The 25918-nt window shown below is 39.5% G+C and overlaps 1 protein-coding gene across 1 annotated transcript; it reads right to left on the bottom strand.

Annotated features, from left to right (window-relative positions):
• Positions 1–4688: 4688 nt before the first annotated feature.
• fntb (farnesyltransferase, CAAX box, beta) lies at positions 4689–25918 on the bottom strand. The gene is made up of 12 exons (XM_042504107.1): positions 25715–25918; positions 24310–24374; positions 19478–19550; positions 17771–17862; positions 15056–15202; positions 13396–13479; positions 12602–12688; positions 12359–12488; positions 8426–8558; positions 7795–7906; positions 7457–7571; positions 4689–5127 (listed from the first exon to the last, which is right to left on the bottom strand). Exons 1-12 carry the CDS (start codon positions 25811–25813, stop codon positions 4960–4962), a joined length of 1305 nt encoding a protein of 434 aa, XP_042360041.1. The 5' UTR covers positions 25814–25918; the 3' UTR covers positions 4689–4959.

The raw sequence follows: 25918 nt of genomic DNA, 5'->3' as shown, positions 1-25918 counted from the left end.
CACACACACACACACCTAGATAAATTGTCCCGGAGACCTTTTTAAAGTAAAAAAAAACCAATAAAACATTTGTAGCTTACTTTTTTCCACTAAAGAATGTGAAGATGCTTTGAAGCAAATATTAAAAGTGATACCCACCTCAGGCCCACTGGATTGCAGATGTTTTCTGCCCGACACGTTTGTTAACACAAGATTTAAAGAAAAAACCCTCCTTTGTTGAAATTGATGTTTTGAAGGAGAATAATCCTAAACTTGTATCGTAATTTGTCCTTTAGCTTGAAGTAGTGAATGACTTTAGGTGGCTGAATACGTTAGGCATCTCGTTTTATATATTATAAAAAAAAGCATTGATTGGATGTTTTCAAGTTTCAAAGTATGTTATGCATTTTGTAGTAATCTCACGAGTCATGGGAAAATGCCAATTTGTCACATGTAGTTTTCCTTAAGGGTATGAAATAGGTATTGAATGTCAAAAAGGTAGCTCCCGTCTTTTGCAGTACAAGGAAGCAAAAATAATCCCTGTCGATGTGTTGTGCTTTACACAGTAAAAATCAATGTTGCTGAATCCCCCAAGGAAAAAAAGGAAGCATTTTGCGTGTCTAGGAAACGTGTGTGTATGTATATTGTTTCCATTTTATTTCCATTTAGGAGGATATAATTAGTGTAATAGGTCTTTGTTTGTCCGATTCCATTCCATGGAAATTACGAGTATGTTGTACATACTGCCAACAATTGTCTTGCAAGTTGAGGCCTACCTTTACTATGAGACTATAAAATAAACTATTTTATCCTTTAACATGCTCTTTGTGGTTATTCAGCCCATAATCATGTTACGATTATCCCGGCCAAAATAATTGTGACTCACAAAATTATCTCTTATTATAAAAAAAAAAAATACTACAAAATGACCATTTGTGTATCAATTACACACCGCAGGCTACCTTGAATCTTTAAAGAAAACTTGTCTCGCATGCCTCTGGTGAATAAATAACCCCAAACGGCAAAAATTCTTGATGAACTGAAGTCAAAGGCGATCACTTTTTACTACTGCAAAACTAAACAAAACATCCGTCTACAAACTCTCATGGTATACTTATGCAGCATAATCCACGTCTCATTTATTCAAGATAACTTTATTTTTCCCAGGACAGGTAGTCTTGGACATAAAGGCTTCATAAAAATACATAATCGTGCATCAAATTTATGTTGGAAATTCAGCATGATCAACTTACTGTGAGTGTTTTTATCGCGATTTAATTGTAGATCGTCCCATCTTTAGACCAATCTATGCTCTAATCTAATCTCTATGTATGACGTGCAGTGTCAAATTTGATGCAATTTTGACTTTTTTTTTGAATGAGTGGTTCTGGAGAAAGCTACAGTAACAAAACCATAAACCAAGCAGTCACATTGTTCCAGACGTTTTAAAGGAGCATTGCGCTAATTCTAGTAATCAGTCGCCCTTCCTCCCTGTGACTCGTAAAGCTGCTGTCAGCAGAGTTTCCGGGGCTGGATGTGCTGTGGTCCTGCAGGCAAACATAACTTCAGGTTTTTCTGGTTTCCAGTGATGCTGGCAGGTGTCTAGAATAAAGACTGAGGGCATACTGTCCTTACATGTCTTGTTATGTAACCAGTCTCTCTTTTTTCTGGTGTTGATTTTAACTACGTGGAGGAAAAAAGAGACCGGTCCAGCTGATGTGCTTTTTCATCTGTGAGCAGCAGCCAGTAGTCAGCCTCCCGTCAGTGTGAACACAGTGAATCTGCCTTGTTTCGGAGTTAGATCCTGGTTTGAATTTGCTGCTTTTAGGCAGGAATGTTGCCTGGATGAGTCAAAGTCCCCATGTAACAGCTCATGCTGACCCTGAAAAGGAAGTCTAAAATGTTTAATTATTTTGATGTTTCATTTTTTATTTACTGAGTAAGCTGATTACATTCTGCAACTTGATTTTAACTGGACCTGTTTGAAAAATGAACTTTTAAACCAGACTGCAGGTGAAACGGTCATTCAGTTGATTATTTAATGTTAATTCTGATGATTGATGAATTTATATTTCAAGCAAAAAACACAAAACATTCACAAGTTTGAGGTTCCAAAACGTGTGGCTTTTCTGTGATTCTTAAACTTATAATCGTTCAGTGTACATTTATTTATCTTCCAAAACAAGCTGTTCTAATATTATTTATACTATACTATGCCTTTTAATGCTATTTTTTGAGGACATATTATACTATGAAATTTTTAATGTTATTTGGGACGACATACTTTAGTATGACTTTTTTTACGCTATTTTGGTTGACATAATATGCCACAACTTTGCTATTTTAAAGGAAATAAAAAACTTTGTCTTTTTTGCGCTTTTTGGGAAACATTGTATGTTCTGAAATTTATATGCTGCTTTGGGTGACACACTATAGTATGACGTTTTTAAGATATATTAAATGACATACGATGGTAAGAATTTATATGCAAGTTTAGATGCCATAGAATATAACTTTTTTATGCCATTTTGAACAACAGGCTATAGTACAACTGTTTTTTGTTGTTTTTTTTGCTATTTTGGACGATATACTATAGTATAATGTTTTTATGCTATTTTAAACAACATACTATAGTATGACCCTGTCACGCCATTTTGGACGACATACAAGAGTATGACATTTTTGTGGTATTTTACATCATGTCCATTTGGTGGACGTAATAAAGAATAAGTTTTCTGTGCTCTATTGGACGATATACTGTGGTATGATTTTTTTCTGTTTTTGGGCAGACAAACTATAGTATGTATTTTTTTTATATTTGGGACAACATACTCTACTATGATGTTAATAGCAGAGTTTGGACGACGTGCTATAGTATGATGTTTTTATGCTATTTTCATCAACATACTTAAGTATGACTTGTTTAAGCCATTTTGGATGACACGCGAACATAATGCTTTTTATGCAATTTTGGATGACATTTTATAATATTATATTTTTTATGCTTTTTTGGCAGACATATTTTGGACATTATACTACATTATGACTTTTTTATACCATTTCTGTTTACGTACTGTTGCATGACTTTTTTATGCCACTTTGAATGACAAACTTTAGGAATATTTTATTATTCCATTTTCAGCGACAGACAACAGCATGGCTTTATCATATTTTTGACGAAATACAATACTATGACATTTTGATCAAATTTTGGACGACATACGATACTATGACTTTTTTTTCATGATTTTGGACGACATACTTCACCATGACGTTTTTATCATGATTTATTACATTTATGACTTTACTTTGAAATATTCTCATGATTTTGGACGACATACGATACTATGGCGTTTTTTTATGATTTTGTACAATATACTATACAATGACATTTTCATAAAATTTTTGACGACATACAGTACTATCATGTTTTCATCATATTTTGGGTGACGAACTAAATTATGCAGTTACCAAATTTTCAATGACATACAATACTATGACATTTTGAACATATTTTGGACAACATACTGTACTATGACGTTTTGTCTGTGACTGTCATGCCCCATGGACACTTGTCAGTTCCTGTTTGGCCTGCCTGTGCTCTTTGTTTTAGGATCTCTCTCCCTGCTCGGCTCCTCCCACCTCGTTGTTGGGATTCGCCTCACCTGCCACAGGTCTATTTAAGCTCGACCATTTCCACAATAGCTCTCCTTCACTCAACATGGTTTTGTTTGGTTTGTTTGGTTAGTCTTTTGTTTCCTTATGGTCTGAGTTAAAACCCACACACCTCACCACTGACTACTGACCTACATCTTGGTTTGCTTTGGTCGTGTTATCTTTTATATGTTAATTTAAATGGTTACTGTGTGGTACTGGGCTTAACAGTGGCATCATTGCTTCAGGTTGTCAGAGGGTTTGACAGAAACTGTGTCTGCCTTGTTGCTGTAGATGTTCAAGATTGCAGTCCCAGGCTGCCAAGCACTCACTTCCTGAACAACTTTATTTAAAGTATTAGATAGTAAAACAGAAAGTAGCAGATTAATGTGTTACTAATTTCAGACTTGTATTCCAAACAGTGAACTTGTTGGCATTATTTTAAGTTTAAAATCTCCCTTTCTTTGCTTCCTCATTTTGAGGCCGGTTTCTGGCCTTGAGTGAAGTTAAAGAGGTCGTCAGTAAACTACCTGCACCTGTGTAGATTTCATGCTTCGGCCCATCCGTTGTGAACTTTTGTGATTTAAAGTTAACTTGCCATACCCTGTGCTACTCTCTTAATTTCCAAACTAAAATTCCCATACATTGGTGACAAATGTCAAATATCCAATGTATTCAATTTATGCTAAAAGAAGGGAAAAAAGCGTACAATGACCAAGAATCAGCTGATTTGTTCAGTGGTTGAGTAAAAAGGTGGTTGTCTTTCAATGCAAAACTTATCACTTGTGCTGTCCTGCAGGTGGTTTGAATATTTTCATATTCCACGATAACTTTACACGTATTAGCACGATTTGTGCATAAATTAATAGTCAGGATGCATTACAGATCATGAATGAAATAAAATTTCAGTACAAATGTAGTCACGTGAAGCACATCGTGTTTTTGAATGTAGAATTATATATATCAAAAGAGCGTCTGAAGGTTGTAAAGCATTTTAAAACGCCATTATGAAAAGTTCTATATAAAGTTTTATTAACTTAGGTCATACAGAAACCTTACCAACTTTCCCTTTTATTTCAGAGAATCAAAACATTAGGCATTGCAAACAAAAAAATCAGCTGAATGCTAAGCTGCCCGCACACAACTGTTGACCTTTATTCAGGCAAACTCCTCCTAAACTCCAGCCTTCATTTCTACCAACGGCCGACCCTCTGACCGTTATTTTAGGGCTCGACTACATCAGACTGCTGACTGCTGTTCGCTGGTTTGAGCCCGTTCCCCGGAGGCGGCTGGTTCACACACAGTGACGTCTCCACTGATGACTAACTAGGACTGATGGTCCTCTGGACCAGAGGTAGTGGCGGGGTCCGACAGTCTGTCGTCAGCAGAGGCTCCTGGCTGTCTGTTGTCGTCCGGGACGGGCAGGCGGAGAAAGTGCTGCAGGGCCTGAGCCACTTTCTCTGGACAAATGTTGTAAACTGGATGAGTTGGAGCCTATGAGAGAGAACAAGAGGAAAATAAGACTGCTGCTGTAACATAATATTTTATTTTAAGCCTCCTCTTAGGCCAAAAAAGTAGCTCTATTTCCAACACCTTTACTTAACCTGGTTTGGGTGTATTTCCAGTTATGTTTTTACCTATACAGTCTGTTTTAATCATAGTACAGCGCAAACTGTGCTCCACTATCCATGGAGACTTGTGATTGATTACGTCAGAATAAAACTGATCTGTTAAATATCCACTTCTATACGGCATGAAGGCGTACGTAAATGACATTTTCCCAATATTTATTAAACAATAACATTCGTAAACATGAACAATGCCGTGTAAACGTAAATAAAAACATCTGTTTTTATTGTCCCGTTTCTGTATTTTGTAAGTATGTGGTGGGGGACACAACAGTGCAACGCTGTCTAATGTAACACTGCCACAAATGCAGCCTCAAACTTTCCAGTGTTGAGTCAACACGTCGCTGACGACGTCTGAAAAAAGAGAACAAGAGACCAATGCTCACGGCTGATGTTTTAGACTGAACATGTTCCTGTTTTTTTTTGTTTTTTTTTTAAGTGACAGTATAATTACTATGCCACTTTTACTATAGATGTGATAACACATGTTGTGTTACTGATAAGATGCAGAATGATCTGCTGTAATCTCAGAGGTGATATGTGCATGTGTAGGAGCAGACTTGCCGTAACCAACTCAAAGTGCCAGTAATTCAACAGGAAACAGGAAAATAAAGCTAAAACCACCGCCATCTTCGAGTAAAACCACATGCAATCTCATTCTCAGCACCACCCAGCGTCAGTCAGACTCTTGTTTTATATTTGCATCCAAATGCAACCTGATCAGGAAGTAAACCCTCAAACCATCTGAAGGAAATCTCAGGCATGTAGTTCATTCAAAGGTGCAAAAAAAGAGGAACAGCATCATGCTCTCTTGACTGAATGTGTCTGAAAATGCATCTGTAAACTGAAAAAAATGGCAGAAAAAAAAGCCAATAGTTTAATTAACCGCATGGCGGAAAAATGAAAGCGAGCTTTATGGGTAAAATGATACTTATTAAAAAATATATATTTTCATTTTCAAGGACTTGCAGATTACACTCTGTTATTCTAACCATTAAATCATTGAAACTAATTACTTATAATGTTGTTTGGTAATAAATAAAAGAACTATTTAAGAAGCCTGACTAATGCTGGTATTTTTTGGGGCAACTATTGGGAATAAAAAATGTTTTGATAGTTCTTCATCAACATAACCATTAATGTTTTTGAAAGAAACCCTCCTCTTTGACTATCAGACACATTAAACTATTAACTTTATATGCTATTTTCAAGGACATACTACAACATTAGGGTTTTTTTTTTTTTTGCTTTTGTGGATGACATACTATGCTATGACTTTTTTTTTTCTTTTTTTATAATGCTGTACGCTATGAAAGCTCTGTGCTGGATACAGGATATTCTACATGTGAAAAATAAATATTATTTTTAGCAGACTGCACCGCTGCCTGCTCAGCTGCTCAGCTTTTCTTACAGCTCCTGCAGCAGAGTGTGATAAACCAGAGATTCCCAACCAGGGGATTGGTATGTACCCTCTCAGCAAAACTGAATACGCATATTTTCCAAATTGTCCAACTATTTCTCAAACCACCACCTGCCAGCTGACAGCGCATGAAAACCAGTTTGTGAGCTAGTGGAGGAGTAAAATCAGAGTGACGGATAAATGGGTATTTGTACTGCAAAATATCCAAACCTACTTCAAAAATACAAAATAAGAAATTTGGCCAAACAGTGCCAAATGATCACATAATTATTTGTGTCCATTTTTTCTATCCACAGTTTCATTATTACACCTGAGATCTTTCTTATTGTCAGTGTTTTCTTTTATTTTGTAGCAAGTAAAAAAAAAAAAAGAGAAAAAATAAGTTTGACGAAATCTTAAGTAAAGAGGTAAAAATTAAACATCTAAGTATGGTTTTACTTCTTCTACTATCGCCTTCAACATTTTAAGTGTTATTTATAAAGAGGGATGTTAAAAACTAATGTGTTTAAAATAATAAAAAACATAAAGACGCACTGAAGCTCATGTTAACCTAACATTACTTCAGCTGCACCAAGGCTTTTATTTTCTTGAACTGATGAGAAGTCGTAATAATAATAATAATAATAATAATACTAGAGATATCTTGAGATATCTTATCAGCTCCTTTTTTGTTTCTACTAAAATCGAATCCTTTCCTGATAATAAATAATCCATGTCTGTATTAATCCACCCTCATTCAGCCGGTCCTCCCTCCCAGCCCTGCTGCAGTCCTCACCAATCTGTTCTCCTCCCTGCCGAGGATCATCTCATGATGAAGGTCCATGTTTCCAAAGTGCTGCGCTATGGAGAGTCCGCTCAGGCAGTAACACGTGTGGTAAAAATCTCTGGATCTGGACACATGAAGACAGAATACAGGACAGAGTAAATAATGTGCAGGAGTGAAAAACTATGGGAATTACATTTGAATGTGTGGAGAGTGTGGGTGCTGCCACCAGCCTTTATTGTGTGTGTGTGTGTGTGTGTGTGTGTGTGTGTGTGTGTGTGTGTGTGTGTGTGTGTGTGTGTGTGTGTGTGTGTGTGTGTGTGTGTGTGTCCAGATGGTGTGGTACTGACTTGCCAGGCTTATCCAAAAGGCCCCCTGTTGGGTTCTGACAGCACAGGAGGATGTACTCCTGCAAGGCCTGCTGCTCGAACATCCACCGCTGCCGACTCAGCTCCGACTCTCCTGCACAAACACAAATCAGCCAAACACAAAACTTCACACATTTGTTTAAAAACAAAAAATAAATAAAAAATAAAAAAACAAAAAGGGTCAAATTGAAGTCAGGATTCAAAGGAAAGCTTTAATTACTGGTCCGTTTTCCCCACGTTCTTGTGTCTAAGTGACTTTTTTGACAATTTTTGAAACAAGTCCAGTAAGGAGGGAGAGCGATGCAGCCAGCGGCAGCGAAACAAGCTGCGTTTTTACCACTTAAGGCATTTGCCCTCTGAGACAAAGTGTGTTTTGTGATAATGGGCTTTATAAATAAAATTGAATACATTTTTTTGAGCCAAGCGCCATTGAGTTCCTTTGTATTGGAGAGAAGGCAGACTTTTTTTCTCTATGACAGACATTTCCGACACTTAGCAACTCACACCAAAATATCTAGAGTGATAAACAGCACTACAGGTAAGGGGAAAGATATGTATTTTTGATTCTGGGGGTGAACTGTCCCTTCAGAGAAAGCCACGGGGCTCACTGTACCTTCTTTGAATAAGGCTCTGTGGAGTAGAGGCAGAAGTCCTGCCTGCCAGAAAGAGTAGCAGCCGTCCACCAGTTTATTACAGCGGCCCTGGAAGCCTCCCTCGAATCGCATCTGTCTGCTGACCACCCACCGCTGAGGAGGACACATGACAAACACACATTCAACACAATCACGTGCAAATCCCCTGAAAACTTTGTTTAACTCTGATCTAATAACTGAGTGTAACGGCGTCTGCCCTGAACGCTGCCAGACACAGAGCTGAAGCCCCGCAGGGTCACAAAGGAGAGAGAGACACAGAAGAAGGGATGAAGATGATGTCTTATTATTTTCAAAACGGGACAGAATTTGCCATATTGTTGCCATGGAAACCACTAATTGGTGAACATCCAGTCTGCTCAGCTTGGATTAAGTGAAAATTGAATGTTGGGTTTAATATCAGCTGGGGGTCGAGTCTGTCTGTGAGGAAGAGGGACATTGTGTTAAGCTCATTATCACAAGTTTTGGGATTCATTTCAGCACCTGAAGAAGGAAAAAGGTGTTTCAGTGAAGAAAGAAAAAAAAGTTTGACGCAGAGGAGGTCGAGCATGTTCGAGGAACAGAGCTGGAGCGGCGTGTAATCCTTCCCAGTGTTTTTATGACACTGGAAGTTCTAACTTTGACGCAATAACTTGAAAAAAAATTTTTTAGATACCACTATCAATACCACAGGGAAAACTGACATTAAGGGCGTAACATTTTATATTTTTCTTAAAAGATTAATATAACAAGGCTGTGACATGACAACTTTTCTTTTCTTGGTTGGTAGCAGCGGAATGACTGAAGTAACATTAACAATAGTTAAAACTTTTGTATACATTTGTTAAAATAATATTCCTCTTGCAGTAGTGCACATGTGCAAACCCCTCTGAAATTGACACAGATTAAAAATGCAATAAATTCCAAGTAAAAAAACAAAATGGTGCCACAAAAGTCTGTGAAAGAGACGAACGACAAGAAGAACACTGTGAGCCAGTGAGAGATGGCAGCGCTTTGAGGTCACTGCAGCCGTGTGTGTGTGTGCGTGTGTGTGTGTGTGTCCACTGTGGACTGTACAATAAAGATTGATGGCATGACAGCTCTCCAAAAGTGAAGCCAAAACATTTTAATCTCCCCCTGGTGTCTGGCTGCAGTAAAGGTTACAAACCTTGCATGTTAATGAGTAAATACACATCAAATACATTTTTCCCAAAGATGGTTTCTGTCCTTTAATGAAGTTGCTATTACGCTGACGTTTGTTTAAGTGTTTGTGTTTCTGATAAGTTTGAATTAGTTATTTCATGCTATAAAAAGGGGGCTTGACGTCGGGTTTGCTCGCTATCAATAGTGTTGCACGCGATTGGTCGGACAGGCGTTTGGGCGGGAACTTGATACCAAGAAGATGGCTACTGTGCAGATTATGGCTCTGAATGATGTCACCTCATGCTGCCGCTGAGTTTAGTGCCGTCTTTATTTGATTACAGACAGACAGACAGATCACTCACTGGTCAGACGGCGCTGTGGGAATTATGCTGCCTCTCCGTCTCTGTGCACGACAGGCAATATGTAATATTGTTTTTGTAATGCCGGTGAAAACTCTGATATTCAAATGAAACACCTGGAACTGATTAATTATTGTCAGAGAGACAATTGCATCTACCTACTCCAAATTGTCATTTTAAGTTGTCAGCTGTTTTTGCAGCCTTGTATTCGCTGTACACATTCATGTCTGCACTTATCAGCCGATTGTTAATTGTCGTCCCTGAAAGTGGAACAAAAGTAAAATTGGATAAAAAAACAAATGTGGATGATTAAATTATTCTTTCCGAGATGAAACTGGGGTTGATTTATTCAGCGTGACTCATCACTTAATAAAGGACAACTTGATGAAAGCTGTTTTTTTTTCATACGCACTCAAATACCACATCATACCACAAGTGGAAATTTTACATGTTTTTTTGCTTTAAGTTATCATTATGAAGTAAATGTTGACTTCACAATATAAAGGCTAAAGAATAATAACACCATCAGCGTCTAGACCGGTTCTCTTTGAGCCTTGCTTTCACTATGCAAATCTGTCTGCCACTGGGTGCGGCCACTTAGGAAAATAAAGGCTCGAAAACTGTCGAATTTTCTATTGCATAATCACACTATAAAACACTAAAGGACTTTGTGTATCAACTGCTCTGACACGTATCTGTTGTGGACAGTGACAGATGTGTCAGTGTACAGGAGGTGAGTCATGCTGCTGTAAATATTCTCGACCTGGTGTCGACTTACAACCTTTGCTGAACCACCAAAGACCATCTCTGGCACCTCCAGCTCCACTGACACTCAGGTTAAACCTCTGAGGCAGGAATCCATATTTGCAGGGGGGGGTTTCATAGACACCAGATACTTAAGCAAGCGCAATCTATTAACCTGTGACTTTGGCTGGCTGTTGAGTGGATGTTGGTCCAGAACTGTGTAAGACTAATTCATTAGTCTTAAATTAAAAAAAGAAAAAAAGAAAAAACAAGGCACACTGTCCTACAGAACATGACAACAACTCAGTAAACAGTTAAATAACATTTGTTGAAATCATTATTCTTGAGCAAAATAAATCCTTAACCTAGTATTGCTGGTGTGGATTAGCCACGTTTAAACGACTGGTTGACTGATCATGTACATCTGTTAGTCCCAGCCCCAAAGCATGTTGGGAACAGATTTTCTAAACAGTCACATACAAACTTAAAGAGGGCCTCTTCTGCTTATTTTCAGGTTCATACTTGCATCTGGAGTTCAGATAAAACATGTTTACATACTTTAATGTTAAAAAAACACTTTTCCTTTTACTGTCTGTGATTGAGCACGTGTCTAAAACGCTGTGTTTTGGCGCCTGTCTCTTTAAGCCTCACTGCTGAAAAAGCCCAGTCTGCTCTGATTGGTCAGCATTTCTGGGTCCTCCATATCTTAGCATCTCTGCACTGTCATTGCAGCCAGGGAATGGCGGTGAGTAGCGGCAGTCTTTATCACAAAAAAAAAAAAAACTAATAAAACTTTAAAATACAAGCGGACATGCACCAGCAGGAAAATCATCCAAAAATTGCAAAAATTTGGAAAAATCTGCCCTGCTTCAGAGTCTCTACCCAAACTAAAGCTCGGGACTGCTGCTCTGACCCCGACATGGACCAACAGAGTATCCCAAATGGTGACAACTCAAGCCACTGTTAGAAAACTGATGGGAACTTTGTCCTCTGATATGTCGAGAGCCTGGTGGCAACATAATCAACTAAAATGAAAGAAATGTCATGGTTTTTCTCACAGCTGCGTCTCTGGATGGTTCTGAGGGACAGAAAACATTACTGGCCACACATTTAGGACAAAATCTGATCAAAATAAGCAAGAAAGAGACTAAGGCTGTGTTGTATTTCAGGGCAAAATAGGTCTCCAGCAGGCGTTATCAGCCGCTTTACTTAATGAAATCTTGCTCTTGGTTATAAGATTTTATTTTTATCACAGCCGTGTGTTTCTGCTTGGCCCGTCACAGCGGTGAGCAGCCCATAAAACGGATATTGCTTCAACACAAAGGCTCTGTTGTGACTGATACTGATAGCATCTTGTTTTTGTCTTTAGATCTCGAGCCAAGTAGTTCCAGGTTATCCTGTTTAATGTTAATTATTACTTATTTATTTAGAGGGTCTCACTATTCTCTAAATCCACATTTCAACTTTACTTTTGATTAAGGTCAAGATCTGATTCAATACTCAAAAAAATCAGCACTGAAGTCTTTTCCATAGTCTTTCATTCCCCAGTTGACTGGGGACAAAAAGAGAAACCTCTCGATGGCTGAAGGGAACTTAACAACAAAACCTCTAGTTTGCTCACCTGCAAATCTGTGATTGTGTAAAAGTCAGGAGTGAATGAGAGTTTCTCACCAGCAACGCTTTGAGGTCCAGCATATGTTCTTTGCCCAGGATGACGAGTGCGGCCGTGCCACAGAAAGTGTAGCCACCGTGAGCCTCCAAACCCGGCACTCCGCTCAGACCGCCCTCCCAGTTCTGACAGCTGGACATGGAGGAAATAAACACATGATAACACGCTGCCTGATTTATGGATGAACGGAGGCACGAAACAGTCTTTAATATTCAGTAATAGGCCGCCGTGGCGGTGGGTTGTACCTGAGGATCCAGTTGGTCGTGTTCTCAAACAGTTTAGGTGTGATGATGTTTGTGAGCGACGCTACAGAGGCTGCACAGTACGCACTCCTACGAAAAAGGAGGAAACACAGGCTGATATGGATCAACAAATGAATAATAAAACCCTTAAAAAACCCACAGGGTTACTTCAGAAATTTAAAACAGGCCACACAAACAGTTACGATATGTGGTTTTCACAGGACAGTAACAGATAAGCAAACCCGTCTGAGAGAAAAAAAAGAGTTTAAATAATGCATAATGACAGCAGAACATTAATTGGTTGGCAACCGATAACAGCCTCCTCTGAGAGCCAAAAAGTAACTTTGACTTTTGAGGTTCTTTGTTGAAACAGAAGACGATACCTCAAAGCTGCTTATTAAAAATCCACTGGCACACAAAGTAGATCCAAAGCCAGAAACACACACACACACACACACACACACACACACACAACTCAAATAACATAAATCCACTCTTACGCAAGAGGGATGTGGGTATATCTCCTCTTTTTTATCAACACTCAAGGGGAACAAAGGAGCCAAAAAATACAAAGGAGATGGAGATAAAAGGGAAGACTTACTTTTTGAAAAAAAAAAATGTCCTACTTATTTGGGGAAGAGACTAAATGTGCAAATGTGTGTGTAAAATGTGCTGACTGTCACACAGCAAATACTCAATAATGAATAGGACTGTGGATTCCAAACCTGCTCTTAATCGTGACAGTGATTTTGGTGATTTTGTCTTCCTGTGTGGTGCGTTATCTTCTGGGCTCTCACCTGACATCCACCTCCCCTCCGACGTGCATCACAAACGAGCCATCTGGCTGTTTCACTGACATTAGGAAATCTAACAGCTTCTCCCTGGAGAGGGTCGGCACAGGAGAAGAGACGGGGGGATAAGAGGAGGAGAGGAGGAGGGGAGATAATGGATGGAGTGAAGGAGGTGAGGCGAGAGAAAAAACAGAGGAAGAGGGTGGAGGGTAAGTAAATACTGCTAATTTCATAATAAAAGTCAACACAAAGAAATCAGTTATGCAGATATACGTGCAGAAAATGAAGTGTCATGTAAACACTACCTCTACATGTTCTTATAATTAGCTTCTGGTGATATAACACCACCTAGCTATGTCTGTAATATTCTCCCACAACTGTAACAGTGTCCGAAGAAAAATTCAATTACACCCAAAGAGATTTTAATGAATACATGAGTTTCAAATACCATTAAAGAGCCACTGAATAATGACATGTGAATATGATTATCGTTATACTAATGTCAAACTGATTTAATATTATTGACAAACACCCCTGTTGTTCCATTTTTTAAATTCATAACCTGAAGCAGTTTCATTCAGACTGCATGTAACTTCAGGATAAAAACACTGTGATGAGTGGAAATTTGTACTAAACATGGAGAACGCCTCTGGGCGTTCTTGAGATATCTCTATATAATTTGTGACCTCTATTTAATTAAAACATTCCCATGTTTTTGGAAAATTTGTGCGCAGAAAATAAGTGAGAAGAGAAGCAGCACAGTGCGTCCAGCGGTTCAGTTTCACTACCCAAACTTTCTGTTGCTGCCATTACACAGGTTAGACCCAGCGCTGCCACTGGCCACCAGCCTGCGGTGGGGTCTGCACTGCCTGAATTCGCCTTGATAGAGCTGCCGACTTAAATGGCCAGCAGCTCTCCTCTTGGTGAAGAAGTCTCCTGCTGGCAGGGAATGAGAGGGACTGCAGACACTTGTGCCAGAATAGGGGGGTACAGCGAACCTTTGTGTGCCCTGCCAAGTACGTCAGGATTGTGCCAAATGCACTTTTGGTAAATTTGTGGCCAAGTTCCTTTGGCACACCTGTGACGTACTTTAACACCCCCGGGCTCCGTATATTTGATGTATACAGTGTTGTGTGTATTCTACTATCCACAGCACATCGTGTTACTCAGAGTTATCGCTCTACAATGAAGGCATCATCACAAATTGTTGATCTTGGCATCTGAAGGGATTTTTTCGAGAGTCTCGGGTATTGCTGTCAGCAAAATGTTTGCTCTTCACCAAAGCTGCTGACGTGTTTGGATTTTTTAATGACTGAAAGCAGTAAGCCAGAAATCACCAAAAAATTATATTAGTGAATTGTGCACACATCAGATATACAGCTCCTCTAAATATGAGTTGAATTACATTTTCTATAGACAAACATTTCTTGTCTCACGCTCAGTAAAATCAGCTGAAAAGCTTTTCTGCTTCCCAGCTGCATTTTTGTATTAAAATATCTATAGAGGAAGCATCCACAGTATAAAGGAGTATTATAACAAAACAATTAACTAACTATGGACCAAATCTTCTTGAATATCTCTTCTGTGTTCTTTAACTCTAAGTTTTTCCATCTTGGCGTAGTGTTAAGACAGCAGGGTATCTGTGATTGTTTGACCATCACTGTACCTGTCTATAATATTATAGGCCTCTTCTGTGCCGATGATACAGAGGGCGTTGACAGCAGCATAGGTAGGAGCGAGGTGGGCATGTTGTGCTGGTCCCCCGGCGAAACCGCCTGTTGGGCTCTGACAACGAGCCAGAAACTGACACACACTGGAGAGAAGAAGATCAAAAAGTTATGACCAAAAACTGTTTCATTGTACTTAAACAAACAGACAGATACATTAACAGCGAATCTTACTACACTAATAGTGAAATATCAGACAACAAAAAGTGTGTCTTGCATATTTGATTGAGGCATCTGCACTGATTATGTAACCGTACCCAATACAGATTTATGAAGATGGGAGCATTAAACATGAGGATTTGCATTTTTTATGTGCAAGTAAGCGACTGAGGACAGATTTTAAAAAAAAGAATTTGTCTAATGAAGTGTTGAAAAAAGGAATAAAAGAAAACTTTCCCTACTTTCATACAAATAGACAACTTCTAAATATTACATTTGCATAATTTAGTGGAAGACACTGAATGGGTGACTAAAGCGATAATGTCTTGTTGTTTGAGTAATCCTTTCTTCTCTTTGACTAACCCCAAATGGAGCTGCTCTGTTTCTATCAGAGGTTGTACAGGACAGATTTCAGTGTCAGTGTAGCCTAATGATGCTCAAAAAGATCTAAAATGCACGCAAATTTTCATTGAAGATTCAAAAACACATGCTAACACTTGTCTTCTAAAAACCTCACATGGGCAAACCGCTTTTTTTGTGCATCCCTAGATCTTTTTACCGATAAAAATCTCCAGTAACAGCTTCTACACCAACACTGTCACAAGCAGACATGTTGCAGCAGGAATATGCACCCAAATCAGAGAGAAATGAATAAAAATTACATGTTTCCCCTGATGTTAGCATGTAGCTACATGTAGCAGTGTATGTAACGTCAATGCATGCGGTAGTGAGACTGCAGCAAATGAAAATATAAAGAAATCTATTATGAGCTGATGTCAGCTTGTCTCGAAATTAGAAAAAACAATTGGAAATAGACCTGTCTGAGAACTTAGAACTTGACCATTTTAATATGAACATCATCACTTTAATATTATATATATGACAGAAGATAAGGAAAAGCGTAATACCTGCCTTTTTTATAAACACACGTTTTGCGCACTACATCTTCAGAGCCGTAACGCTGCATGTCAGATGTGCAGGACATCAGCAGGCTGTTAAATCAGCACCGCTGGCTTCTAGCTTACGTGGCAGCGAGCACAGATCATCTCAACCACAGTCTCATTTCTTTCCAGCTTCTGTGCACCGAGCTGCTTTCCTCATAAATGTCCTCTTCATCCTCCGCCATGGAGAGAAATCACAAAACTGCAAGCCTGCCGTGAGCCAACTGAGTTGGAAGTGAAACCTACATTAACTTTGGCCGGCCAGTCTGGTGTCGATGCTGACCTGAGAACAGTGTACGTTTCATTGGATGGAGAAAGCGATCTGTTGTAGGTTGCATTGTTAGAAATCCTTGAACAGGGCCTGTGTGTGTGTGTGTGTGTGTGTGTGTGTGTGTGTGTGAGAGAGTGTGTGTGTGTGAGCACGAGGGCGTCACATTGGCGCTGGGCAGTGCCAGCCGGTGTGCTGGCACGCCTCGCAGTCATAATGAGAGTGTGGGTTGGCAGCCTGGCATCCATGCTCACTACGGGGTTTGCTGAGTGTTACTTTCGACTGGCAGTAATTTAATCAAATGACATTTTGGTAGCAATAAAACCGACACCGTTTGAAGTCACGGCTGCATAAACATGTCTAAAACAATACACCTGCTTGTTCTGCTCAAAACTGCCATTACAGACTAATCACAATTACCAGTAACCATGACTGGGGTGAAGCATTCATTTCTTCATACATCAACAGCGTGACTATTAATTACCGTGGGTGTCTGATTACAGAGGAAAGTTAAGATTCATTGTTGCTGTTATTTATGGAAACTACAACGGCAAGAAATGATTTAACAGCACTAGCCTGACTATTTATCAATGCTGGACTGGAAAAGTGGAGATGATGGACTATCGCTCATTATATCTTAATTCAATGTTTAATGTCCTTTTTATCTCGTAATTTAGACTGGCGGGATGATTATATTAAAAAAAACTTGCCCAAATGTTTATTGTAACATGAAACATGACTTTTTTTTGTCTTGTTTGGAGACGAGGGTAGAACAGAACTGGGAGAATTTGTTGGCGAGGTTTGTTTTTTTGCAATTTTGTGTTTCTCACTCTGCATGTGGGATTCCACTGATAATAATTGAGGCATTATATTTGCATGAATAGATTCAAAGCCTTTGAGGACTGTTTAAGGATCCGCAGAAACCCTGATGTTATTACTTTAACATGTGAACCTTTGGACTGGTGTAAATATAGTGTCTTCTAAGTACATGTGGGTAGGACACTTGTATTGTATTACTTGTGATATATATTTTTAGTGTATGAAACAATAAAAAACATTTTGAACTACCACTTCTGCATGTGAACAGTTTGTGTTTAGCTGCTGTGTTTAATTATCCACATTTTTTGCACTGCAGCAGCATTTGCTCTTCTCCGGTAATTATGAGAACTATGCAAGGGTAATAAATAATAAAAGTCTTTGGCAGAGCCCCTCTGTAGCAGCCTAGTTGTGAGAGTGTGTGAGTGTGTGTGTGTGTGTGTGTGTGTGTGTGTGTGTGTGTGACTCACTCAGAGGCGACAGCAGCAGGAATGGGCTCCTCTAGTAACTCCAGACTGTGAAGAATCCAGAAGCAAAGCCACGGTCTGCTAGCATCCAGACACTACCCACACATGGACAGACAGCAACCCACACACACACACACACACACACACACACACACACACACACATCACATGATGAGATGCGCATCAGATGACCAATTATAACAGTAAATGAGCTGGTGAGATCAGTCAGTCAGAGTCAGAGGCGAGAGTAAACAGAAGCCGCAGAGATCGAGCCCACAGGAGGAAAATGATGGAGCTGATAAATGATGGTGTTTATGGTGAAAACAATTTGAGCGATGTGCTGCTCTTTTATCACATTGTTATGTGACTCAGCTTCTAATTTCATTCTTTGCAACAGTGCTGCTCTGTTTGAATTGGACATACGACGACTGCACAACGCAACTGCACAAAAACACACTTGCTGCCAATCAAAGGAAACACTGAAATGATGAGGGCTGGCTGCACAACGAGTGCTTTGCTCTCTCTTTTCTGCTGAGAGTAGAGAATAGTAAAAACACAAAAAGAGAGGTGACCTTGCCCAGAGCAGGAAAGTATATTTTTTGCAAAGTGAATACAACAGTATTTCTATTTAAAGCAGAGAGAGACGGTCATTCAGAGGCAGTGAGTGTTATAATGTCCCTTTGTCCTGCTGTTAATGACACACAGAAACTAATGCGAACTAAGTGAAAGTCAGAGGAGGACTCATTAAATGTCACTATTATACACATTTCAACATGTACGTTGCAACTATATCAGATATCATGGCCAAAAGTCTTCCCAATTACAATATTATCTTGACATTTATAGACATTTTGAAAATACAATAATGCTATTAGTCAGACTCCTCTTTATTTTGTCTTGTTCTCTGGCAAATGAATTAAACTCAATAAACGACTGTAGGGAGACAGTCTGTCACCATAACTGCACAAAAGTGTACAAAAAGAGCAATTACAATTAATAGTGCAAAGGCAACCAGATGGCACTGGGGGAGGGAGACAAAGCCAGAACAGAAAGAACTGGAAATTATTTAAGGGGTGCTGGATTATTTACACAATATATGTGTATCATTAACATGATATCAATATTTAATCTTTTCAATATCACGATTATTTTCAATTAATTTTCATTCAAATGTCTTTGTTTACCTCCTGTGAGAGAGAAATTTCTAAGGCTTAAGATATTTTAAGTGCCCTCTTTATCCTCTGCATGAAAATTTGGAGCTTGACATATCCAAAGGCTTGGTGTAACAAGCTGAAAAAATACTTTGTTTTTTAAGCCCATTAGGTGTTAAATGCCCACATCGACCTAACTGATGAGTAGTTTTCCATTTGACTGTTGTGGCAGATGATGACGGTTTTAGCGATGACATTATATAGGTTTCTTTTTGTCACTTGATGTATTCATGTCCTTGTGTACTATGCTTTTGACCTGGCAGCAAGACAAATTGCCCCTCGGAGAAAATAAAATTAAAATTGAGCTGATGTAACTGGTGGATTTCAAAATCTACCAGCTCCTCAATAGTTTACCATTGTTTTTTGGTTGGTGACTGAAGCGAATCAAGCAGCCACTTGCATATTTTACCAGCATTTGGCTGGTGCTCATTTACAACCCTTTGTTCCTTGCTCGCTGGAGGTGTGATACTTTTTTTTTTTTGGAGGTGTGATACTGTACCTCATAGGCATCTGATAAGTGACGTAAGCCCTTCTTGAGATATTGGTAGTGTTGTTCCCGCAACAACGTCGGCCTGAAGAAAAAATACAAGACAGAGGGCTCATTCAGAAACAGGCAGCAGCTTGAAGGTGAGTATCCCCGATACATACAAAGCATGAATGAGCACTGATGTAATGTATGACTGCAAAAAAAGGGAAAAAATTCAGTTTCCTCATATCACTAGCAAAAAGTGAAGTTTTTATATAATTATTGAAGAGCACATAAAAACATTCTGAGCATCAGTAAAACACTGTTCCCTTTTTCATTCATTCAAACCTTTAGTTAAAACTAAGATAAATTATAATTATTAACAGCCACTTCTGCATCGCTGATACTATTTTTTAACCATGATTTAGTAAAAACAAGGATAACCGGTTCAGACTGAGATATTAAAACACCAATGTGCTCCATTTTTCTATTTTTTTTGTTACATTGACATGCGTCAAACCCAAGCCTTTTCTTAATTTAAAAGAATACAGATCTAATGGGTTTGAGGCGACATTTGATATATTTGAAACAAGGGGATACTGACCGGCAATGGTAACTGGTTTTACTGGAATTAAATTATTTTTCTTACGGCAGGTATTGAGAAAATGACATGCAGGCTAGACCGGGCTAGTGTGGCTCTCTGGAGCGTTAGGACCATTATTGGGCTGTAGGGGGAGCTAGTGGTGCTGACAGGAGGTGAATGGGTCACCGAAGAAGTGCAATTAGTGACCGGTGTGTAGCGCGAGGGTAGCGGCGTGATTAGCGGTCAGTCACAGAGGCTATGCTAACTGCGTGGAAAATGTTTGCTGAAAGTGCCGTGGACGCTGGGGTCGGGGACGGTGGATACCGTCGCCGTGAAAGAAATGAGCTCCTTCCCAAAATAGATTAAAATGTCTATAAAAGACAAGGTGACAACCAGGTATGCAAAGAGAGCAGCCGAGTGAAACGCTCGAGGGGAGGGGGGCTGAAATGAAGATGGACTTTCATGTTTTAAGCTCGTTAAAAAGACTGAAATCCTCTTTTAGGACTTCAGACTGCTGTCGGTTTATGCCAACGTGAACTATAACGTTATGAACATTTGGGTGTTTGCCGAGCAGCAGCTTTAACACCTGGTAAACAATGAGTTAAGGGACTTTTTTAAAACATATTTAACGATGGAGTCACCAACAATCAGGTTAACAGGCCGTGGAGCTACATGACTGCCAGCCGGTTTTGGGGGAGTGGAGCCGGCTTTAACCAAGCGGCCCGACCGAGCACCCGGAGCCGGGAGTACTGGTGCAGGTGGCGGCAGCGGAGACGAGTTTGGACGGTTTTCTGTCAGCGGGGGAAGTCCTGTTCATCCAGGATGCTGAACCGGTTGGTGGTCTGAACTTCACAGGTTGGAGAGGGACGCACGGGGGACTTCTCCCCCCTGCTGTTCCTACGCACGATGGACCAGGGCTCCTGGTTGAAAGTGGAGCTGAGGATTTTCGGATATGTTGTGAAGACATTTTCTTTGGTTTCGCTCCCTGCTGTTGACAGAGGTCCTCAGCGTGGGACTGGTCAACCGGGATAGTGGAGTCTAGATCCGCAGCGCCAACTTTAACCAGGGAATCAAGGACCACTTCTTCATCCCTGAGTGAGGAAAGACCGGAGACCTCCAGCTCTGAGATGGATCGGGTCAGATAAAAACAGCGGTCACACCCGGATGGCGAGGTGAGTGGTGGCATGTAGTGTGTATTAAATCCCTGCTACTCCTGGTTTGGCGAGAGATTTGCAGAGGCACAAAATAAAAACTTGCACGCGAGGACTCCACAGACGGGAGTCCACAGCGTTAACTTCAGCAGAGATCAGAGCAGATTCAGGTCCTCCGCCGAGAGAAATTACTCCAGATCCAAGCAGCCGATTACTAAAAATGTTTAAACTGTCTTAAACTGGAGGGTAAAAGCGACAAAAACCTAAAAGTGGATCATAAAATGATGTCCTAAAACTGGATAAAATGTCAGTTAGTGACGGAAATTTCTAGCGGATGCCAAAACGCCCACTTTAATGTCACTGTGCGCCACAGAAACTTTCATCTGCATCTGTAGCTCCTTACACACACAGGTGCATGACAGTGTGTGTGTGTGTGTCAGTGAGTCAAAGACAGCTGACCCTCCCTCCCTCGCGACCACCCACCCAGTCCCGTTTACTGCCTGCCCTCCTCGTGCAGTGTTCGCTACGACGACTGTGTTTACACCCTGCCTACACAGGGTTAATCACAGATCGCTGCCCAAGGTTTCATCGCTGCCATTCTGCAACAAAACAACAGGACCAGTGCTAAGCTGCTAAAAGCCAGTCCACCCACAGCAGCTATGCTCCTCAGACAAGACTTTGACTCAGCGGTTAGAAAGTTGAGGGCAGACCTGCTACAGATGAGTGTGCATGTAAATAAAACCTATAATTTCAGCATCAAGTTTAGCAGGACTAACATCTGAATGAGAAAGGGCAAACACTCTGATGCTTGAGGGTAAATAATGCAGCAGTGGTTCCCAAAACTTTTTTCAACTTTTTTAAATAATAATTTTTCAGCTTTTCTCCCTTACCACCTCATAACAGCACCGCTAGAAACACACAGTGAACAAAAGAAAATGTAAACATTGTTGCATTTGTTGAGGCAACTGACAACTGCACTGATAATAGGAATATTGAATATAAAATGTGGTTTGTCAAACCTACATTTCAATTTCTAATGTATTTATATTATAGTATAATTATTTTAGGAATGACAGTTTTTTGTTTGTTTGTTTTTTACTACAAAATACCCCTAGAGGTACCCATACCCTACCTGAGAGACGCTGCTTTAAAGTCAGCATCTTTTCTATTTACAATAAACAGAGAAGACGCAGGCCATTGTTGAGCTCCTCTCTCTCTTGAATCATGATCCATTTTTCTTTCTTACTGCCTTTTTTATATATGTGTATATGTGCAAATAAAAAGCAGATAAAGTGATTAATTTTCACTGCTATGTGCAAAAGAAATATGAATATAAAAAATAAGATTAACAGTAATATTGGTATTATATATTTCATCTGGCAGATGTGGGTGGAAATTGCGTACATGTCACCATTAACTAAAAAAACAAAAAAAAACTTGCATCATTAAATTTCTGATTAAACTGCAAAAAATCATAGTAAAGCATGCAAGACGACTGCAGTCATTTTCAAAAACCTCTCTTGTTCTAACTTTATCCCACAGATGAAAACTAACCCTGCATTCATTCCAGAGTCCAAACAGAAAACACATGATCAGCACTTAACACATGACCTCTGCTGATAAATACCGCTCATTTTCTAGTAGTACATTTCCCCACCGACTGTGATGGCGGTGGCATTCAGGTCTGCACAGTTGTCATAGAAATGAGATGAGTCACCCCATTAAGAGCAGACTGATGACAGCTGATAGCAGGAGCAAAGTATGTAGGCCGATCAACACGTCGTTTAGATAACAGCCACCATACATCAGCATGCAGCATCTCTACAGTCACACAGCAGGTGATCAAAACCAGCGACAGCCAATGAGCAGCATTCCTGGAAATGTCTCATAAAGGCGGCAAAATGTATTCAGCATTATGAGTGTGATGAATAGACGTGCCTCGTTACTTCAGATACACGTTATCTGAACAGTTTGGTACCATGGGTTTGAAAAGACTCAGTGTTTATATACTGTATGAAGGCTGATATACTACACAATACTACTACATGTCGAGGGCCAATTTAGAGTCCTGATTTCACACAATTATTGTACTAATATCTGACAACAGTCAAGCCTGAAGTGAAAGCAATGCTACTTCATTTTCAGTTTCATAAACAGAGAAAAGGCAGTCCCTCTTCTCTTGAAAGAGTGCACAACCAGTTTAGCAATGCACTTCTCTCTCATAGACGGACTCAGGTAAAGGTTCAGTATGTCGGATTTAGGGGGTTATATTGGCAGATAATATTATAAGTATGTTTCTTAAGTGTATCATCACCTGAAAATAAGAATTGTCCTGTTTTTTTAACCTTAGAATGAGTCGTTTATATCTACATAGCCCTATGCAGCCCCACCATGATGAGCCAAAAAGCATCAGAAAAACACTCATTTTTAGTATTGATTTATTCAGTGTTTTATTTGTTTCAATGACCAGGTCTGTTTTTCTTTAGGAGAGGAGGAGACCCCTGTGGATAATTCTGCTCCCATAAAACCTCCTGGATGTCTGGAGTTATCAGAGAAAACAGGTGAGCACACATCAGCAGGTAAGCAACCTGTCTGCAAAGAGCTAAAACAGTGTTAGAGAAACAGATTTTTAATGCTTTATTCTGTGTTATTACTGGCTTTAATCACCTGGTCATTTTGTTTTGGAGAGAAAGAGACCTCTGTGGATATTTTGGCTATGTGTAAAAACCTCCTGAGCAATGAACACATAAGGAATTGTAACTGGGAGATCACGCTTGGCACAAATTTACTAAATATACTCATTTCATTTTGGTGCCCATGCATTGAGCAGTGTTTTTTATTTATTTATTTATTTACACAGGGCGACGTATGGTTCCAGAAATGTAAAAAGACTAGTTTAACGTTTTTGTTTTCTTAGTATTTTATTTTTTGATAACCGAAAATTAAATTAAATGCATTAATCTATTCTGTATATTCCATTTCTGACTCCAAAAAATTCTTTGATTACTGTTCCTGAAGGGAAAATTAAAAGACCAAAAGGGAACAGACCTAACCACTGTCTGTGCTACCATTTCTGGAGCTTGTTGTTTAAAAAACAGTTGCAGCAACATATTTTCTCTTTGGATACTCACTGTGGTAAGCTGTGTATTTGCTTGTAAACAGTGATGACTTCTTCAATGCTGCGTTCCACTTTTTTCTAGTTAAAAACAAAGGACAGGAAAGAAGAGAGGGTAAACAGCCATTATGACGGTCATCTTGAATGAAAGACAACAACAGCATCAGCTTTTCATTAACTGCTCGTTATCATTAGTCAGATGCAGAGCTATGGTTCACTTAGAGAGCAACAGACTTAAAAATACAAGCATCACAGACATTAAACATATGTGTTCATTTATATACTTTATAATATACTCATATAATTTATATGCAGAATTACCTATTTCAGAATAATACATATATCACTGACTGGATAATAATTATGGATGCAGTTAAGATCTGTATTTCGGAAAATAAAATAAGACAACAAAAATAAAATATAAACAAGAAAAAAAAAGCCCACTGGACATGTTCAGTAAACAAACATAAGTATTTCATATCTGAAAAGAGCAGGAGGAAGTGAATATGGACTTCAGTCAGAAGACGTTTTGTTCTGACCTTTTAGCTGTTTCAATGCATTGTACATGTTTTCTGTAGTCTTTGTTTGTATATATATATATATATATATATATATATATATATATATATATATATATATAATGTCATTACATCTATGGTGGCCTAAGACTTTTGCTGCACAGTGCTGTATGTTTGTTTTTATTTTTTTAATATTTATTATTCCATCTTAGTCCAGCACTTTTTCAGGACTGTTTTTGCTGTTACTGTTTTCTTCATTTATTCTTGCTAATTTCTAATAATACTTCCAACCTTTCATACTTATGTCTTTTGAGTCATTTCTTGTTAAGATGCGTATTGCTTTCTTCACATATTTTGTAAGAAATCAAGCCAGTTTGCTAGGGTTTCAAAGGGTTAATTGCTGCCGTCCTGAATGAATTTCTCTCTCTCTCTCTCTCTCTCTCACACACACACACACACACACACACACACACACACACACGCCGACTAAAAAAAACACACCATTAGATCTCTGATAGATAATAGAGCTTTTACTCCTGGTGTCATTAACGGTCTTACACTAAATTTACATTGGCTGTACTCAGGCTTAACTGTTTAAGTTACTTAGCTAAAAGCTAAGGTAATTCATAATCTCATTAAGGCACAATGCTAGCTACCTAAACGCTCAAGTTTGCTAACCAGCTAGCAAATGAACCCTAACCAGTTCCCGATCATTCTCCTAATCCGCGGATCGATTCACGAGTGTAAAAATAAAGTGTGTGTGTGTGAGAGAGAGAGAGAGAGAGCTGAATCTCTGTCACACTTTCGCAGACGCGCCTCCATCCAGAGCGCGGGGCTGCCGCTCAGTCCCAGCATTAGCGTTAGCCACATTACCTAACGGAGCTAATCTGTGCCGCCGCTCACCTGCTCCACCGAAGTCACCGTCTCCACGGCGTCATCCACGAACATCTCTGCGGAATGGCGCTCACTGAAGCACCGCAGAGGCGTCGGCACACCGTCCATGGTGGTGATGCTGGGACCCGGTTTTCAGCAGAGATGATGGACGCGGAGCTGTCAGTTTGTTTTGATAGTTTAGTTTGTCTGGACTCTGCTCACTTCCTGCTGAGG

The sequence above is a fragment of the Plectropomus leopardus genome, chromosome 16 (assembly GCF_008729295.1).
Source record: "Plectropomus leopardus isolate mb chromosome 16, YSFRI_Pleo_2.0, whole genome shotgun sequence".
NCBI classification, from domain to species: domain Eukaryota; kingdom Metazoa; phylum Chordata; class Actinopteri; order Perciformes; family Serranidae; genus Plectropomus; species Plectropomus leopardus.
Note: the sequence above shows the minus strand (reverse complement) of the source record. Positions and strands in the feature narration are given on the sequence as shown.

Bases quoted from the DNA above. Each gene is read 5' to 3' on its own strand.
- fntb (XM_042504107.1), bottom strand. From the start codon at position 25,813: ATGGACGGTGTGCCGACGCCTCTGCGGTGCTTCAGTGAGCGCCATTCC. The intron at 12,689-13,395 runs GTGAGAGCCCAG...CCTTTTTCGTAG, and splicing joins GGAGGGGAGGTGGATGTCAG to GAGTGCGTACTGTGCAGCCT. The intron at 7,572-7,794 runs GTCAGTACCACA...TCATGTGTCCAG, and splicing joins CTTTTGGATAAGCCTGGCAA to ATCCAGAGATTTTTACCACA.